This window comes from Chelonoidis abingdonii, chromosome 13, assembly GCF_003597395.2.
Source record: "Chelonoidis abingdonii isolate Lonesome George chromosome 13, CheloAbing_2.0, whole genome shotgun sequence".
Classification (NCBI taxonomy): domain Eukaryota; kingdom Metazoa; phylum Chordata; order Testudines; family Testudinidae; genus Chelonoidis; species Chelonoidis abingdonii.
In genome coordinates this window covers 16,160,706-16,180,195 of record NC_133781.1, presented here as the reverse complement: position 1 = coordinate 16,180,195, position 19,490 = coordinate 16,160,706, and the positions used below count along the sequence as shown (strand labels likewise).

The 19,490-nt window shown below is 43.0% G+C and overlaps 2 protein-coding genes across 5 annotated transcripts in view; both read right to left on the bottom strand.

Annotated features, from left to right (window-relative positions):
* Positions 1 to 488: 488 nt before the first annotated feature.
* On the bottom strand, positions 489 to 8,599 carry LOC116832222 (uncharacterized). 2 transcript variants are annotated; one of them, XM_032792816.2, is made up of 3 exons: positions 8,518 to 8,599; positions 7,106 to 8,428; positions 489 to 4,504 (listed from the first exon to the last, which is right to left on the bottom strand). In XM_032792816.2, the coding sequence occupies exons 1-3, from the start codon at positions 8,585 to 8,587 to the stop codon at positions 3,900 to 3,902; spliced, it is 1,998 nt and encodes a 665-aa protein (XP_032648707.2). In that variant the 5' UTR covers positions 8,588 to 8,599; the 3' UTR covers positions 489 to 3,899. The 2 variants fall into 2 exon arrangements, with proteins under 2 accessions (XP_032648707.2, XP_032648708.2); XM_032792817.2 differs by lacking the exon at positions 489 to 4,504 and having other exon boundaries at positions 6,176 to 8,428; positions 8,518 to 8,548.
* Positions 8,600 to 9,453: 854 nt separating this feature from the next.
* Positions 9,454 to 19,490, bottom strand: part of MXRA7 (matrix remodeling associated 7) — a 56,392-nt gene continuing 46,355 nt past the window's right edge. Inside the window, exon 4 of one of the 3 annotated variants that reach the window (XM_032792819.2) lies at positions 9,454 to 13,634. In XM_032792819.2, the coding sequence (XP_032648710.1) occupies positions 13,520 to 13,634 (115 nt within the window). In that variant the 3' untranslated portion in view covers positions 9,454 to 13,519. Of the gene's footprint in view, positions 13,635 to 17,360; positions 19,127 to 19,490 lie in introns of those variants that run through there. The other 2 variants (XM_032792818.2, XM_032792820.2) reach the window with 2 other exon arrangements.

Genomic DNA, 19,490 nt, shown 5'->3' with positions numbered 1-19,490 from the left:
GCACTGACATTTAGGCCTATGAAGTCTTATTCATAGAAATACGGGCACAGACATAGGGAAAAGCCTGGCAGTTTAATTGCTATATTAAAAGTTTTACTCAGAACTAGTCTGAAGTAGTTTTTCTATAGTATGAAATGAAAAGTTGCTTGCCAAATTAAATTTTAATTGCATTATCATTTCTGGGTGTCACTGACAGACATCAAGATTTGCATTATAGAATGCCATTACAGAAACCAAATGGGGTGAAAAAAAAATTGTAAGCATGTGTCAGTCCTACTTGAAGACCAAAGGAATGCCAGGGTTTGTTGCTTATCTTTATGATGTAGTAATGAATTTTACTTAAAATTCCTCCACAACGGGAACAGCTCTTTCCTCCATGTTAACTTTCAGGTTGCAATGCAAAGCAAAACGCATGCAAGGTTTTGTTATTCTGCAGAAAGCTAACACACCAGTCGGCACTTCACCAAGCCATACAGATATATCACAGCTTTGAAGAGAACACAAAAACTGTAGCTTTATTAATATAAAAAGTTACAGTGTTGTTCACACTACAAATATGTTCCACCTACAAAAATGCTCAACAACTATGTACCGCCAATTGAAAGAGGTAATCAGCCAACTTCTCCACTCTTGGGAGATTCTTGCCTTAGAGGCGCTTTGTAAACCTCCTAGACCACCCCAAATCTTCCAAAAGATGCACAGGTAACATGGACAACTTTTCTTCTTGCCCATTTCTGGGAATTAAGCTTATGGTATTTCAACTCCCTTTCACCCCCATTCCAGACTTCCATGCAAAGACAGGAAGTCATGGATTTACTGCCATTCCCAGTCTGATGACCTCTCAGTATAAGCCACTTCATAAGGAAAATATACACATGCTTTGGCCAGCATACTATCAACAGTGTTACTCTGATCCCTCTAAGCAATGACTTGTAGGCTTAATACAAACACAGGGAAAGAATTAGATGACATTTCAACAGTCAGCTCTTTGATCGCTATTCATATAAATGATCTCAAAACAAGAGAATGTTTCTCACTGGACCCTCATAAGAAAATTCCCACTAATTATGTGTTCTTATACAGACATACAAAAAAAAATTATAGTCCCTAGCTACTGAGCACTTAATATATTTAACATACCCCTTGAGGTAGGTAAATGGGTAAAATTGAAATGGGACTATGAAAGATGAGGGGCACAAAGAGGTAAGTGACTTGTTTGCAGGTCAGCATCCAAGCCAGTGGTGCGCTGGAAGGTAGAGTTCTTGAGTATAGCCAGAAATTAATGTGTTATTCGAGGACAGGTTGCAGAACAACTGATGGTGAGGAAGCCAGTTTTGTCAAACCTTCTATTCCAGAGAAGGTTACAGAATCAGTGTCCCGTTACTAGTCAGACACTAGATGGAAGCTAGACTCAAATGAGAGAGTGGGATAGAGGATACTTGTAAGCCCTATGTACTTGTTAGGGTTAACACAGGATTAACCATGAAGAGCAAGAGAAAGACAAAAGAAAGTGTAGGTCCTCTACTTAGCAGGGAAGCAGAGCTAATGACTGATGACATCAGGAAGGCTGAGTGTTCAATGCCTATTTCACTTCAGATTTTACTAAAAAGGTTAATGGTGTTGAGTACTGGGTCACAATACTAACAACAAAGGGGAAGGAATGCAAGACAAAATAGGGAAGAACAGGTTAAAGAACATTTAGATAAGTTAGACATATTCAAGTTGTTAGGTCCTGATGAAATTCATCCTATGGTATTATGGAACTAGCTGAAGCAACCTCGTAACCAAAAGCAAGTATCTTCGAGAATTCATGGATGCTGGGTGAATAACTCAAAGACTGGAGAAGGGCAAAAATAGTACCTATCTTTAAAAAGGGGAACAAAGAGGACCAGTCAGCCTAACTTGCATGCATGGAAAGATTCTGGAACAAATTATTAACCAATCAATTTGTAAATACCTACAAGATAGTAGGGTTATAAGAAATAGCAAATCATGCCAAACCAACCTAATTTCCTTCTTTGACAGGGTTACTGGCCTAGTGGATGAGAGGAAGAAGTAGACATGATATACCTTGATTTTTAGTAAGCCTTCTGACACAGACCCACATGACATTCTCATAAGTAAAACAGGTAAATGCGGTCCATTTGAAATCATCATCAGGTGAGTATACAACTGATTGAAAGACCATACTCAAAGAGTAGTTATCAATGATTTGCTGTCAAACTGGTAGGGATGAATCTAGGGGGTCCCACAGGAGTCAGTCCTAGGTCTGGAACTATTCACTATTTTCATTAACAACAAGGATAACGCTGTGGAGAGATGCTTATAAAATTTCTAGTTGACACCATGCTTGGAAGCATGTAGGAGGGCAGGACTAGAATCCTAAACGACTGACAAATTAGAAAATAGGTCTAAAATCAACAAGATGAAATTCAGTAAAGGTAAGTGCAAAGTACTACATTTAGAAAGGAAAAATCAAATGCATAACTACAAAACGGTGAATGACAGACTAGGTGACAGTACTGCTGAAAAGGATCTGGGGATTGTAGTGGATCACAAACTGAATATGAGTCAACAGCGTGATGTAGTTATGAAAGAGGCTAATGTCATTCTGTAGTGTATTAACTGGAGTGCCATATATAAAACAGAGGTAATTGTCCTGCTCTGTCTGGCATTAGTGAGGCCTCAACTGGAATACAGTATCAGTTCTGGGTGTCACACTTAGGAAAGATATAGATAAACTAGAAAGAGTCCAAAGGAGAACAAGAATGACAAAAAGTTTGGAAAAATCTGATCGGTGGGGTGGGGTGGGGAGGAGGGAAGAGAAGAGGAGACCCTAAGCATGTTTAGTCTTAAGAAAAGAGAACTAGGGAGGACCTGATAACAGTCCTCCCCGATGTTAAGACGACAGTGATTAAATTGTTCTCGACGTCAGCTGAAGGTAAGACAACAAGTAATAGGCTTAATCTGCACCAAGGGAAATTTAAATTGGTTATCGGGAAAAACTTTCTAACTAGAAGGGTAGTTAAGCACTTGAATAGACTTCCAAGGGAGGTTGTGGAATTGGCATCCTTGAAAGTTTTTAAACAGAGGGATGGTCCTGCCTCAGCACAGAGGGCTGGACTTGATGACCTCGAGGTCCCTTCTAGCCCTACATTTCTACGAATACAATTGCTATTGGGTGTGTGGAAACAGTCTGTTTAGTCAAGAGCCCTAATGTCCAGGGCTTTGGAGCTGTGCTCCAGCTCCAGGCAAAAATCTGCAGCTCCACTCAAAAGGCCTGCTTATGTCCCTAACTTTCCAACAATTATAGTCTATTATGCCAAAGCATAAGAGACAACATATCATGCTGCACACTTACATTTTAAATGTGTTATGGTGCATGCATGTATATACACACACCAAACAAACAAAAGGTTTATTCCACACATCTATTTTAAGCTAGAAACATGCAAACAAGCCATTTGACACTTGTTAATCCTGAATTACATCTTATTGTCTACAAGAATACTGCTATGAGGGATCAAAATGAACAAAATTAAACACAATGAACATAACCTCATAAGCAAGTTAATGTATTTGTTCAATCTCCCCTCTTCACAAGGGAAAGGGGGCAGTAACTCCATAGTTACTACAGTCTTTTGTGCACAGACCTATGAAACTCCATGGGTGGGCAACCCAAACCCACCTTAACTTTTGCCACATTGAGAACTTGCCAAAGACAACAGGATGCGGACGCAACTGCAAAATGCTCCTTCCTGTCAGTTGAAAGTGAAAGCTTTGCTGCTTTAAACTGGTATGACCATCTCCTTCCCTTCCCCCCAAAATCTAGACTCCCGTGCACAGATGGGATGTCATGGAACAGTCCTGAAAAATTCATTTCCCCAGACAAAAGCAGATTAGCCTTTACCAAAGCCCAGGCAGGAATGTAGGGCCCCTTTTAAATCTGCTGTAAAAACATCAGCTCCTACATCAGACAGGTCATCTACATCAGGCAGGAACATGTTTGGCTTATCGTAAGTGATTAAATCATGTCTCAAAAATGTTATGCCATTTTCACTGCAATAATGGAACATTTCCCTGTTAATCCCCTTCCGTGCCTTTTCTATGCTCACTGGTTTTTCGGCTCCTTTCCAAAAACGCCTTGGCAACAGTGAAGACCAAATGATATGGGCATCAGGGAAGGCCCTTCTAAGGATGCCCAAGTCATTTTTCATTTTGACAATGAGTGACATACTGGTGTGTTGCACAAGATCATTTTCCCCAAGGTGAATTACTATAATTGATGGAAAAGACCTGAGATAATAAATTTCATGGAGAAGAGGCAAGAGCTGATCCCACAGCATTGCCTGTATGCCATGCCAATACAAAAAGGCACTCGAACTTGGGAAACCCAGTTGCAGCCCATGTGGGTGAGTGCTTGCCCTCCTCTTTGTCACCAAAATCACAGAATGGCCGCAAATCCATATTTCCTTTGGTTCAGCTTGCATAAAGTTATCACCACCTAAAAATAAAATACCATACAGTTAATCATTTTACAGACCCTATAAGGTCTATATCCCACCGCCCCAGGAACACCAGTCCTTGCTGACTAAAAACTATAAAGACCAAACTAAGAAGTGTGACAGTTTTTCAAGTACCAAACTATAACAAAGGAAAGAGTAAAAACCAACCCCCTGATGAGCAGGCTGTTTTCCCTTAGATCTATACTTTAAATTGCATCTTACTTCCCTTATAGCTCAAAGCAAACTCCCCACAAACATCCTTCACTGACAGGCTCAGAGTTTTAATTAAATCCTATTCCTACTGTCACATATGTCTTTCCCATACAAGATGCACAATGTTGTCAATTTGTTTTTGAGGTTGGGATGGGGGGAGGAGAGGGTCCGCCTCAATGATTCTTCTTGTTCAGGCTGTTAATCTCTATAAAGGGTCACTCAACCGATTTTCTTGCCATGACCAAGTTTAAGCAAAGATTTTCACAGAACATTCCCATTTTTCTGTATTAATTCCTCATATCCCATCAGTAGGACTGCTGTCCTGCATGCATTCTCATATTGCAAGAGTGCATGCTAATTCCAGTCACTCACTCCCAAATCACACTCTGCCTATTAATACTCCTGTTCCAATCTGCCCACAATACAAGCAAGAATTGGAAGAGGGACAACTGGATACATGGATGTTATGTGAGCACAAAGAGGAAAGGGAGCAGAGTTTGGGAAGGAGACATAGAACCCGGAAGCAGCAAAGGTTGTCAAAAACAGATGAAGGAGAAAAGAAAAAAGAGCCTTAATGGGAAGAACTCATATGGAATTAAAAAAAAAAAAAAAGAAAAGAAAAGAAAAAAGAAAAATCCAGCCAACCACAGATATCATTCCTCAGTCACAACAAGAGGTACTCAATCAAGAAGCAGCAATTCAAATATGTGAAGAATATAAACACTAAGGAGGAAGATAAATAACTTACAGTAGTGCATGGGGACTGAACACTTAAGAAAGCGATCATCTTCCATGGGTATGTACAGAATGAATCAGGACAGGGACCCAATCCTGACTGAGGCCTCTGGCCATAACCTGAATTCAAGTAATAACTAACCCCAAAGAATGGACCAAAGCTTAAAAAAGTAGGCTGAATACAAGTAAGTACTTTCCTATTACACAGCCTAATATATGTTGCCACCAGAAAGTGGAAACGCCATCGACTGGAATATTCAGACCTATAGACAGCACTGGGAAAAAATCTTGTAGCATACAATCCTGCTCTAGTCAGGTAGCAGGTGTGTAAACTAAGTGATTGAACAGATGACTTCCATCACTACTTCCTACAATTCCCACATTTCCTGATTGAAATCAAGCATTACAGAAAGATTAAGTCACACAACCTCAGGTAAGAAAACAACAACAGACACTGAAAAATCAAAAGGGGAAAGACATAATTTTGTTTTAGCATTAAGATGATTTCCGAATACATTACATTTTTCCAAAAGAGCAATCAGGATGAGGGCTCAAATTCCCCTAGTTGTGAAATTAGAATCCACAGGACATTAGATGTGTTTGCTTGTCTCACTCACCTCCACCTTTTCATTCCGAATCAGCTGCAATGCACTCCTTGCTACAGTTCCTTGACATTGCTTCATTCACTGAAAGTCAAGTAACCTCCAGAGATGCAAGGTGGGTGAGGTAATATCTTTTATTAGATCAACTTCTGTTGGTGAGAGAGTCTCTAATATCCGGGGACCGAAACCACTACAATGACACTGCATACAAGTAATCTCCAGCTCACAGGATGACTTCTTTTGACAATTAATAGTTTACATTTCCTGCACCTCCAAATGCAAACTGCCTAAGATTTTCTGTTATTTAGTTACTGCTTACAGATCAACATCTTCCCTGCCACTCATTCGCTGTTATGGTAGTAATTCCACAGTGATGTTAGAGGCTGCAAAGTACCAAAGTACCCCAGTTATGTAAGCAAAAAAGAAGAGTCACTACCAAAGAAAGAAGAAGAAGAAGAGAGGAAGACTGAAATGCCAATGTGGAAATGGAGAAGGTGTAGCAGTGGGAGTGGGGCAGGAAGGTCAGCAGTGTGCCGTGTGTTCCCTGCTTTTGTTGGAGGATTCCTTGGAAGCCTCAGATGTGAGCTTGGAGTTCCCCCGGTCCATAATTTAAGATTTATTTTCTCCTAATGAATTCTCAGATATTTGAGTTAAAAAAAGTGTTAACAAAAATGAGAAATATTAAACAGTCTGAATAAAAAATAAATAAAAAACACTACCTCTTCTCAGTTAATTATGGTTTTTGTTGCCTGGCTTCTCAAATGTCCTAGTCTTAATTTTTTCTAGTCACCCATAGTCTTCCAGAGGAAACAGGGATCTACAGAAAATCACAGAATCATTTCTTCTTCTTCTCCTGCACCATTATAAGTATCTCTCTTTTTAGGGTTTTTCCTCCCATACATCATAAAGAAGCAGGAAAACATACACAAATGATCTTCAGACTACCTCTAAAGATAAAGCATCATACCCTGGAACCCACATTTAACATCTTCTGTTGCCACGGAGTGCATTATAAAACTCCATAGGCTGAAGCCCTCCCACTCCACTCACCTGGTACCATGCTTCTGATGGGGGAATCTGGTGGGAAAAATGACAACAGGGGCTCCATATTGTAGGCCTCTTCTGGGTCCTCTGATCCCAGGCGATTGGGCTTAGGCTCCTTTATCCTATCCTCAGTGCATGGTACAAGGTTCACTAAGGTTGTGCGTTCCTGACTAATAGGCTTCTTCTTTCTCTTGCGTTCTGTCACAAGTAGGGTGGGGATCCAGGTGAGTTGCTGTGGCTCACTGCTCTTGCCACTTGTCTCTCTGCTCCTGCTTCCAAGGTCCTCCTCAGAGGAACAGCCCACTTCCAATTCTGTTTTCACTGCAGCCACTGCCACTGGGTCCAGCCAGCCACTCCCACCAGCTGCTACCACAGTCTTGAAGGCTTCCAAAAGGGCTGGACCATGGCTGTCCTCAGGCCCAGGCAATTTGAGGAGCTTGGCTGCTGGAGTCCCATACACAGGGACCTTGTTGTGCCTCTTTGTGGCTGCCATTGAAACCACAGAACCCTTGAAAGCCAATGTGCTGCTGCTGTTGGACTCCACTGTAGATACAGATATCCCACTGTTGTGTTTTGGCAGTGGGGTGGCCGTTTGTGACCCAAAAGAGGGAGACTGAATGATGTCATTGGTCACCTTCACTGCGGGGCAGCTCGCTCCGGAGCTTGAGGCCCCTGACATCACCGAAGGCCCTGAGGTCACTATGCTCCCACCTGCCGCCTTCACCATAGGGCCTGAGGTTGCTGCTGTCGTTGTCACTGTCAATGTCCCACCAGCCACCTTCATTGTCGTCTCTGCTGTGCTCCGGTCAGGGCCCAAACCCACCACCATCAACTCCTCCCCCACTCTCCCAGCGTCCACCTTTGCCGTGAGGCCCGGGGCTACCATGGTCACGCCCCCGCCAGCCACCTTCACCATGGGGTCTGGGGCCTCCCTGGCCACGCTCCCACCAGCCACCTTCGCCGAGGTGCCTGAGGCCGCCGCCGTCTCCGCTGCGCTCCCGCCTGAGGCCGCCGTCACTGCTGGGCCCACCGCGCTCCCTGCCCCCACGCTCCCGCCAGCCACCTTGGGGTCTGCCGCTCCAACCGCCTTAGCCTTAGGGCCCGATGCCGCGCTCCCACCGGCTGCTTTCACCTTGGCCGCGGCTGCCGCCCGTGCCCGCGGCTGCCATCCCCGCTGCCCAGAGCCGGCCGCTCTCTTCCCGCGAGCGACCGGCCACGGCTGCTGGCCCTGGAACGGGGCCCAGGCTGAGAGGTAGCGGGGCAGGCACCAGATCTGGTTACCTTGACGACGCTGCTGCCACCGCCGCCTCAGCTGCCAGTCCCTGAAATCTGAGAGAAGGGAGAGAAGGTGAGAACTAGCCGCGGGGCGGGGCCAGCCGCCTAATGACCTGGCTCGGATTTACACAGCTATCACTTACCCATATCCAGCCCCACCATCGTGACACTGCGCATGCGCACAATGCACGGGGCAACGTTGTGCCCTTCCATCCGGGCATTCTCTGGATCCGCGCAGGGAAAGAGTTTAGAGCGATAATATCCGGGACGAATCCAGATGTTACGCATGCGCAAAGCGCGAGCATCGGTCGCCAGCCGCGCGTGAGCGCATGCGCAGAGCGCGCTGTAGGCGTCCCAAACTGCTCACGCGCGGTGCGTAACGGTTCTCGCAGCCGCTTCCTGAGGCAAGACATATTTTCGTCCGGAGCGGCTCTGCGACTACGCATGCGCTGTACTGGGTTCAGGGGCTAGTCTAGCTGTCTTTCTGCGCGGGCTGACTACGGAAGCCTGCTAGGGACAGTTCAAACCAAAGCCACAGTGCAGTTGGGAATGCGGAGTGCCTTCGATCCTCCACCCATGCATGCCTGTGTGAAGTCGGGGCGCCCAGGGGCCTCGCAGGTCGGTGTTGCCACGGCAGCAACGCAGGCGGGGTCCTGGTGACAGACCAGTTTATGGCCGCCACATGGGGTCTTACCTGGGGGTTCCAATGGCAGGGTCTCACTGCAGCTCTTTGGCAGGCTGCATGTTTAATCTGTGTGTTTGCCAGCGTCCTGTGTACAATCAGTTTTGTTTCTCCTACCTGTTGGTGTTATTCATCGTTTATATAGTGGCAGAGGCTCAGCTGTGGATCAGCTTCCCACTGTGCTAGGTGCTGTACAAACATAAAGGAGGGTTCCTGATGCAAAGAATTTATACAGTCTTAGTATAAAATAAAATCAGCTAATCAGTTTTTTCCTTGCTGAAAACTCCTTATCAACATCAACACGGGAGCTGAAAACCCTGTTGTAGGCAGATAGGCTGCTGAGGCAAACAACAGTGGTCCGTGCCCTGAGTGCTTAGCGCCAATAAACACACCGAGGTGGAAAAGCAAAACACAAGTTTATTTGAGATCTCAAAGTCGTGCTGGGAGACTTAGCATGCCCAGACCCAGCACCACTAATACAAGCGGCTTTTCCCTTTTATAAGTTTTTTTTTCTCTTTCTTTCTTCCCCCCCTTCCTGCCCCTGTAGCAGTTACATAAGCGCAGGTGCATTAAGTAATCTTGGCCTCGGCAGCTCATTAGTAAGTTTTCCTTCTGCAAGTTATCTTGTCCTTCTGCTAAAGGTGCACAGGCCTCATTATTTCTGCTTTAGACCAATTAGAACTGTTGCAACTGATAATGGCTGTTACTCCTGGCCTTTCCCATCCACCAGCCTTTTAGATCAATTAGAGTTCAAACGTAGAAGGACTTTTGCTCGCCAGAGGCCTAAACAGGAAGACTCCATATTCTTATTGCCTTCCACTTTTTTTAAGTTACTTAGGGTTATGCTTAGTGACACCAACAACCCCATATAATTTTTAATGAGTTCAAAAAGAATTGAGGCATACTTTTCAAAGTGGCTGTTATAGTGGAATCTTAGTTCTTTTAATATTTAAATTAACTGTGTCCTTTAGCCTGTCATAGCTTACACAGATACGGCCTGTAGATTTAAAAAGAAAAAATCTGTAATACTGAATCCACAGCCTGTCAAGTGGGAATTGCCATTCCTTGAACTCCCACCTCTGGATTTTAGGGCTTGCCAAACAGGAAAATTTACCAGCATTACTATACTGGTATAATTATACTGCTATATTTATACCAGTCTAGCTCCCTGTGAAGACACTTATTCAGTAGAACAGTGGCCTTTTTTTCTATTTAGCTTAGGAGAAAATGGCTATTTTGTTATTCCTAATAAGAATGTCTTTATACCAGTATAACTATAGTGCTATAATTATACTGGTATAGTAATTCTGGTAAATTCCCAGTGCAGACATGCCCCTTTTGATGGATCAGAAGTGAAGAGGAAACTTGTAGTCACTTTATTAAAGAAGGGAATTTCCCCAAAGTTTTTGTACTTTCGAACTCTGTGTTTCTATTCTACAAGACAAACTACTATCAGATAGATGTACAACAGGCTTATCTTTATTAAAGCTTTCTAAGAAAGTACACTGTTTTCCCCACACGTTAAGAAACTGAACATTAAAACAGCAAAAGGTTCTAATCTCACAGTCCCATTAACTATTATGCTCTTAGCGTAGCTCAGGGAGATAGTAGATTAATTGGCTTCATTTCTTTTTAAATTTGGGCCTTGTTAGCTCTGGCAAATTTCTGAGAATCTTTCACCATTACACAACCACTGCTGGAATTTTAACCATCCATGTCAACTACCTCTAAACAGGGTTAGACAGGACAAGGGTTAAAGTGCCAGCAGATGGGCTACGCTGGTGCTTCTACCATTGCTTCATCAGGGATAGTGTATTGTTAGGAGATTGTCAGAATTCCATCTGTGTAGAAGCAACCCAAATGTAAAGAAAAAAAAACAAAAAAAAAGCCAGAGGAATAATCCTGAAACTACAGGATTTTCAGACATGAAAGTCAAATTAAACCATGATTTCATGGTTAAGCCAGCATGATCTTGTAGTAAATATGCCTGCAGGCAAGTCCTCCACCCAAGTGAAAAAAATTGGAAAGATGTTTTAAAAAAGTTATATGTTATTGTATTATGGAATATACGTGGGGAAGAAGTGTTCTGCCAGTGAGATGGTTTCTCAGACTTAAAAGGGCTAGTATAAAGAAATCTGTTTTTAAAGCGATTATTCCTTAGAATGGGGCTGGAAGAAGTTAAATGGATGTTGGGTGACATCAACAGTGGCATAAACTAGGAAATGTCCCCTGATGTCAAGGGCTTTAAAAGATTTTGTAAAATAAGAGAGAAACTGGTGCATACCAAATATATGGAATGCACTACAATTTTCTTGATAAACTAAAAGTGCCAATGTCTGGCCAGAGCTGTTCAAAATACTTATAATGAAATAAAACACATTTCAAACATGCCCTTTTTTTGTGAATTCACAGAGCTTCCATGAAATGGATTTTCCCACAAACATTTTAATCCAAATTGGGCATGGTAATTCCTATTAATAATTTCAATGCATCTTTTGGCAGTGTGTTTACCAGTGAATTTTGTTAACTGCTTGAAGTTACATGGTATTTCTTCAGGCTGACTGATGGGCAGAGCCTATGCACTCAGGAGGATCAGCAAGAACCATCTTGACCTGTTTTGAAAGGATAGTGTTTGGAGGAGGAAGGGACGTGCCCGTAAAGATACGAGAAACTGAAACAGATTCCTAATCCAAGTACCAATGCATTAGATTTGGCTACTTATTTAATAAACAATGGGATTGGGAACCAGAGTGTGAGAGAAATGTCTAATTCAGCCCCTCTTGATGCTGATGCCCCTTTATTAATTGTTATTATTTCTATTATGATAGCACCTGGGAGCTTGAATCATGGACCAGGCCCCATTGTGCTAGGGGCTGCACAAACACAGAACAAATACAGTTTCTTCCACAAAGACCTTACAATCTGCAACATGTGTTCTTGCCTGCTGGCATCTATGTTGGTGGCTCTCCTTTCTTGGCAGAGCATGGCTGGGCACCCAGGAGCAGGACCGAATACCCCATTTTATGTGTGTTCTTGAAGTGTGCTCTATTCCTTATATGGGGCCCAGGACCATGTTTAGGATCCACACTGAATATTACATTACAAGCACATTTTTCATCCAAGGAACAGTATTCCCAAACTTTGGATATTCTTCCCTGTCTCCTCCACCATTAGCTTCATCACCTGATCTGACACCCATCCTCCACCTACAACTACAACCTACCTTAACTAAATCTAAAACCTGCTCTCTCTCACTCTCTCTCACAAAGGACTATAACATAGATGTAAATCAGTTTCTCACTGTGCTTCCCATCATCTTGCTTCTGACCAAAGATCATTTTCAAAGATGGCCACTGTCTTGCTTCCACTCAAAAATTCTAATGGATGTGGCATTTTCTGCTGCTGCATTATGTGATGAGTAAAACAGCAGTTGCCCCACACTCTTATGGAGCAGCAATATTGGGGTGGGGGACGGAATAAAATTTCCCAGACTGGAATGGAAAAGTTATTTGCATGAAACATAGTTTGACTGAACATTCTGTTCCATGTAGGTTTCAATGGTGATTATAGATGCAGTATATATACCCATAAGGAGATACTTGGTCTGGGTGACCGCAAAAATGCTCTTACAGAAGTTATTCACATACTGTGCCTGGTAGCTTTATTCTCCTTCAGAATCACTGGTTTCCAGCCAAAAAACTTGGTGAATCATCTGACATCAGCCCCATACTGTTTGAATAATCGATAGGGATGATCCTGACTAAGTGTATATGTTGCATTTGGGAGCATATTCTCCACTCTGGGAAGACAGATATATGCTAGCTCTGCTTGAATTAATGCAGCAGGAATAGCAGTGTGGCTGTGCTGGCCTGGGCAGTGGCTTAGTCTAGCTGCCCAGGTGTGTACACAGGGAGTTGATTGTACTTGTGTGGCTAGCCCAAGCTACTTCCTGTACCACCATGTCTCAGGCTAGTGTGTGTTTGTCCATGCACACTGGGAAGCACACTCTCAGCTGCAGTGCAGATATACCCTAAGAGGGTAACCTCCCATTTTATCCATGTTAGCATGTGCAGCAGCTGCTGTTTTATTTTATTCTGATTCCTTTAGACACCAAGATGATAGAGGATCAGAGTGAAGAAATACTTACTTACAAAGCATAGTCAGAATGCAGGTAAAAATTTCACCATGCTGCACGGTCTGGCTCTTACTACCTGGCCAGAAAGAGCTGAAATATCTCTGCATGAGATGAAAATACAGCAATAGCTCCTTTAGGAAAACCAGTAAAAAGGGATAGAAATTACAAGTCTTTGAAATATTTCAGAGGCCTATACATTTTTGCAAACCATCCAAAATATGAAACTGATTATACATTTAGTGACAGTTTTATAGCACTACAGTCTCCAGTGTCTTGAATGACAAGGGCTGAGGCAGTAGGCAGGCCACAGACTGTAGTGGCTGTGAGCCTACATATCATAAAGTTTAAGCTGCTCCTTCATGTCTCCTTCAGACATCTCTCCAAATGTCTCACTGTTTTCCTTCATGAGCCTGAAGATGGCAGTCAGCTGCTCTCTCTGAACCCTGTCAAGAAGAAAAATAAAAGGAGAAATAGCCACTCTCCAAGAGGCACTGATGGAGTCAAATGAGATAGGACGCTCACCTTACGAGTCCTGCTGACTTCAGCAAACCTGCACGTATAAAATGAGCAGGATTTGACCCTTAATACCCACTTCTCTCTCTCTCTCTCACACACACAAAATCCAACTCTTTATTCCAGCTTTATTCCAAGACATACCCCCTTATTTTGAGCTTTCTTAGGGCTTGTCTGCAGATGCTCGTATTCTGGAATAAGTGTCCACATATGGAGTTATGCTAGAATAGTTATTGCACTTTAAATATTACCTTAATCCAAATTAACTTTCAAGTGTACACAAACCATTAGTCTGCTACTGGGAAATGAGTGATCAGAGAGAGAAGTCAGTCTTGCATTGGGGTTTACTAGTTTTTTTTTCAGTGTTGAGTAATGGGCATCAGGAGTTGGCCCTGGACCTAGCACATGGACATAGTCTGTTATACGTACTCCTAATTTTTGGTAGTGGGAAGGAGGAGAGGGTACTGTTTCATTACTAGCTCGGATTGGTTACAGGACTGATCTGGTCTCACTGCAAGTCTCCCTGAGAGTGCAGCAAATTCCCCACCTATTACACGCAGTCCTTGGCTCTCCTGCCTAGGATTATAAGAACTAAAGGAGCCATGGTGTTATGACTGTAACAAGGGCGAAACAAGGCTTTGCTATTATTATCTAAATCTCAAAGCTCTTACTACCCTTCCATCCCCCATGAGAACAGAGTCCGTCGACCCACAGCAGGTCAGAAATGCAGAACTGGTACTGTCCGCACATATTCAAACACCGCCCCCCCCCCCCGCCAGCATCACTGCTCCCTGGAGTAGGCTGCTGACAGTGGGTGGAAGACTGGCCTTCACTCTCTGTCGTCCCAAAACCCACCTTCCCAGGATTCTCTGCTTCTGGCACAGCCAGCCTTCCTATCTATAGTAGTAGAATCTCATTCTCATTTCAGTTGCCAAACCTATCCTGACAAGTGCCTTCCTTACCTGCCAGATATTCTGGCACCTGGCCCTGGTAATAAACTCTAGCGACTCTTTTCTGCAGCCAAGACAGACAAAGGGTGAGTTTGCAGCAAGAGTTTTCGCTAACAAATGAAAGCATGAGAATTTTGTTTCACTCCATGGTGACGATACCACCATGGAATGAGTCTCTGCAGGTTGTGCTGGGAAACAGATATTACAAGTGGCAATCTCACAAGCACAGGAAGATGGAAGATCAGAACTCAGCCGGCGTTAAGCTATGGCTTCACTGCACTAAAAGATGTGATTTTACATCAAGATAGTAATATCAGTGTAAAATCCTACTGGAGATGAGTCAATATAGCTAGATGAGGTCGATCCTATAACACCTCCCCTTCCCCTCCGAACCTGGGGTTAACCTCAACTAGATACAAGGAATTAAAATGTATCTGTGTTTTGTCTCCACTAGGATTTTACATCTAGATAGTTACCTTGAGTTAGTTACCTTGATGTAGAAATACACCTTTTTTGGTAGTGAAATCACAGTTTTAGGAATAGACTTAAGGGAGAAGCTGCTTAGAAGTTGTGGCAATGGGAGTGGTATAAGTGCGTAGAGCAGACAAAAGACCTGAAAAGCTCTGTGTAGCTTGAAAGCTTGTTTCTTTCACCAATAAAAAAAATATTCCCTCACCTCCCTGCTCTCCCTAGAGAAGACAGAAACAGGTTCAATTTGCATGTGAAACAAAAGAGCACAGCACTGATCCATCAACAGCAATCCCATTGGGAATTTTGCATTAAAAAACAAAATCAATGGTAGGAGATGGGCCACAGTCACAGGTGAATGGAGGCGCTTTCAGTCTGTAAAGCACAACCTGGAACTGGAAGGGTTATGCGTATTCCTTACATCTACTGATAAACACGAATACCGATCAGAAGTGGTGACAAGTGAGCTGCATTTCTCACCCTGCTTTAACATTGCAGGGGAAACAGAACTCTGAAAAAGCAGAGCTTAGCAAACAGCAGCAGTTATTGTGCCAATTACTTTGTTCTACAATCAAAATGCATGTGGGTGTAGCATTTAAAAACTATATATATATATCCTGTTAATGAGCTAGGATCATTTTGTTATGAAATGAAAGCTTCTCTCTACAGCCGTGGCTTGGAGCGGTCATTATACCCCTACTGAACCAATGGCATCTCAAGTCTATAACCCTCAAGAATCCCATTATCTCTTATATACTTTACTCACTTGCATGAGAACACATTACACTAACCTTTTCAGAATAGGAAAAAGGAAGGGAGGCAGAGCAGTTACAGATCTTTATATTTTATTTCAGAACTTAATTGGATTCCAGGGGGCATATCTCCTATCTAGTCTGGAGAAAACCAGTATGTGTTCTTCTCCTTACACAGGCATCTTTGAAGTTTATTTCAGCTGGGAATAAAAACTAGTTCTGGTTCTCTTCCTTATTGTTCCAAGAACCTTAATAGATTGAGAAAAAGTCTAAACACAATTGCAGCTTTCAGTGACCAAACACTTTTTTTCTAGTGTGGTCACAGAAAAGTCTCAACATGTTTTGTTTATTTGTTTTGTTTTTGTTTCAACCCAATATCAATGCACTTGGATTTCACTCATCACTTACAAAATAGGCTAAGGCTGGGATTTTCAAAACAGTTGAACTCTTGCTGAAAATCAATGGTATTTGGGCTCCTTATTCCCTTAGCCCTTTGAAAATTCCAACTCAAGATTTTCAAAAGTAATTAATGATTTGAGACACCTAACTTGAGACCCTGCAAATGGACCTGATTTTCAGAAAGTGCTGAGCATCCACTTTCTGAAAATTAGGTCCCCATGCAGCAGTGGTTCTCAAAACTTCTATACAGGTGACCCCTTTCACACAGCAAGCCTCTGAGTGCCACCCACCTTATAAATTAAAAACACTTTTAAAATATATTTAACACCATTATAAATGCTGGAGGCAAAGTGAGGTTTGGGGTGGAGGGTGACAGCTCGCAAACCTTCCATATAATAACCTCACGACCCCCTCAGGGGTCCTGACCCCCAGTTTGAGAACCCCTGCTTTACAAGGTCTCGGCGTGGCAAAAATGGAGGGTCCCAAAATAAACTTGTCACATTTAAAAATCTTGGCCAAAGATTCTGCAATTGGAACTTCATGAATACTATGGATGGTGAAGGAGCAAAAATAGAGTCCAGCTCATCTCTCCCAGCTCCATTGACTTTGCCTAGCTCCAACAGAAGTAAAATCAAAATGTTTCAGGGTGTAATTTTTAACAGTGTTGTCCTAACTCTGCTCCCACTGAAGTCAATGGGACTGCGTGTGTAGTAAGATACCCTTATTCGCAGAGTGACATCACTGTCTGGCCTTCTGTCACTAAAGTCCTGGCTCTGGGCACATATAGGAAGCAAATCTGCTGAGTAAGACTTTACAATTGCTCTGTTGCTTTCCACAGTAGTAACACCCTATAAAAGCACCATGATTATTTTGCTGCAGCAAGGACAATGTCTTCCTCCACATTCTGTACGACAAGTCCTTATTGGGTATTTTCACATGAATAAGAATTCCCTGCTAAGGCAGCAAAAGCAGTGAAATATGTGATCCAGCTGTAATACTATAAATCACCACTAGACAAGTTCTGTGGAAGAGAGAAGTAGGGGGGAAAAAAGCAAAAAAGGTAAAAACAACACAATGCCCATCCAAATAAACTATTCAAAGATTTATTGAACTGAACAAAGGCAATTTACAGTTTCAAGCCACTAGAATTACAGTCCTGTGTACGAGCCACCTTTGGATGAAAAAAAAAAAGTTAAAAAATACCTAGACAGCCTTTTTTGTTGTTAAAGAAATAGCTTAACTCGCTGCCACTTGCAAAATCTGGGCTTGGCTATAGACTTTGCTTGCTTGATGTACATTTTGCCATATAACTTAAAAATATCTGTATATAAGGCATTCTTTGCATAGTCACACGCTTGGAACGTCAAATCTGCCAGCCAGCACGAATTGGAGACAGAATGGCCAGTCATGTTGAGTACCTTGAAGCAGAGCGGCCTTGTGTGTCTAGGATTCATAAGCAATCCATTTAATGTGCTAGCAGTTACCGGGTTGGAAGGGGCAGCTTCCTTAAAGCTGAAGCCTCTGGCCATTTGTGAAATAAGCCCTTTTTACAGACAAACATTCTCCAAACCCAGGCGCTGCAAAGAACGACCGAGTAAATAGTTTCAAGTATTGTCTGTGTGGGAATAAAACAAAGCAGCCTGGTTTTTGATATGTTTGAAGCTTTAGCTAAGAGGCGGCCTCTCCACAAAAATGAAGGGAAGCTTGGAGGACAGATTCCAACTACGCTGTAATGCTGCAGGACAGGAAGTGATATTAGCAGAGGACTTAAAACCCTCTTCCCATGGAAGGACTTCCTGCAAACCAACCTGACCCTATTTGAAGTTAGATCTCAATGAAGCGGGTGCTGATGCCCATCAGAGCTCATCTCCTGTACATGACAAATCTCAGAAGAGGAGCTGAATCTTGAGCAAAGCAGGCAGGCCAGCAACAGTGACAAAAAGGAATGGGAAAGAGAAGGGAGCATTAGAACAGCAAGGTGGTGTGGAGAAGGGAATGGGAAATGCAGTTGGCACCCCCAGAAACTCATCATAATCCAGAAGGAGCCCTCAATTTCAGGGCTACCTCCTCCACCCTGTCCCTGTCGGGAACTGGAGCAGGGAAAAGTAAATCCAGGCACTACCAGTTGTTAACAAAGCTTGGAATCCTAAACAGGAAGTCACCACAAACAGCAGAGCTACAAGACAAACCAATCTCGATTCTTAGGTCTTCCCTCTACCTAAACTAAAGGATCAGCTCTCTGCTGAAACGATTACAGAGCAAGATTAAGTCAATCCAGTGATAGTCTATCAAACCCTCTTCCGCACCCCTCACCTCCAATGCTAAACAATGTTTTAAATCTCCAGCTGTAATTTTCAAAGCTAAAGGATGAGTTTGGTCCCCGGAAGAAATGGGTTGGATACTCGGGTATAACATCTGGGTGGATCTAAGATAACATCTGGATTTTGCCCATTTCCTCTAAAGGAACAATACAGGTGTCAGGAAAGGGCAGACAGAGTGTAATTAACACAACTCAATAGACTCACTGAATTTCTGGTGTTCACTCTGGGTTCTGTTTGGGGGGTCTCAGTCCCATATTAGGTCTTGAACCCCCCCAAACACAACTCCAGTCACGGCTCTAGCCTGGTTGTGCCCAGGGACGCACGCACGAGATTCTCCTTAACCTTGATACCACAAGGAGTTATTTTGAAGACCTCAACTTCAGCCAAGGAGAAAGTCCCGAGTTTTGAGGGTTTATTGTTTTTTCATTTGTTTGTGTGTTTGGTTGGTTTTGGTATTTCTCTCAAGCCTTTAAGATGCCAAGGGAAAAGCCTTTAGGAGGAGGCTAGGGATAACTTCATATAGTCTTCAGTTCTGCAAAAAGAGAAACAAGGAGAAAAGAAGAGAATTCATTTCAGTCATTTCACCTTTTGAGTTTGGTTTGTTAATTATTTTTGTAACGAGCAAGGGAAAAGGACTTAGTGCTGGAGGGGGAGGCAAAGAAAGTTTCTGAATCACAAAGAGCCATTTGCAGACTGTAGTGCCTCAAAGTAAGAGGCCTTTTGCTTCATCAATTGCAGCAAGATAGTCTAAACCCAAACAACAGAGTAAGCCAAATGACTGCATGCCCTCTTGATTGGTACCCAATCCAATTCAGACCCTTCTGATCCTACAAATTGGGTGCTGGAGCAGCTCCTATTCTGAGTGGACCCACTGTCCCACCCAGAGCATTCCAGAG

Coding starts and splice junctions, on each gene's coding strand:
- LOC116832222 (XM_032792816.2), bottom strand. CDS start 8,587: ATGGAAGGGCACAACGTTGCCCCGTGCATTGTGCGCATGCGCAGTGTC. Junction 8,429..8,517: donor GATGGTGGGGCTGGATATGG/GTAAGTGATAGC, acceptor CCCTTCTCTCAG/ATTTCAGGGACTGGCAGCTG. Junction 4,505..7,105: donor CATCAGAAGCATGGTACCAG/GTGAGTGGAGTG, acceptor TTTTATTTTTAG/GTGGTGATAACTTTATGCAA.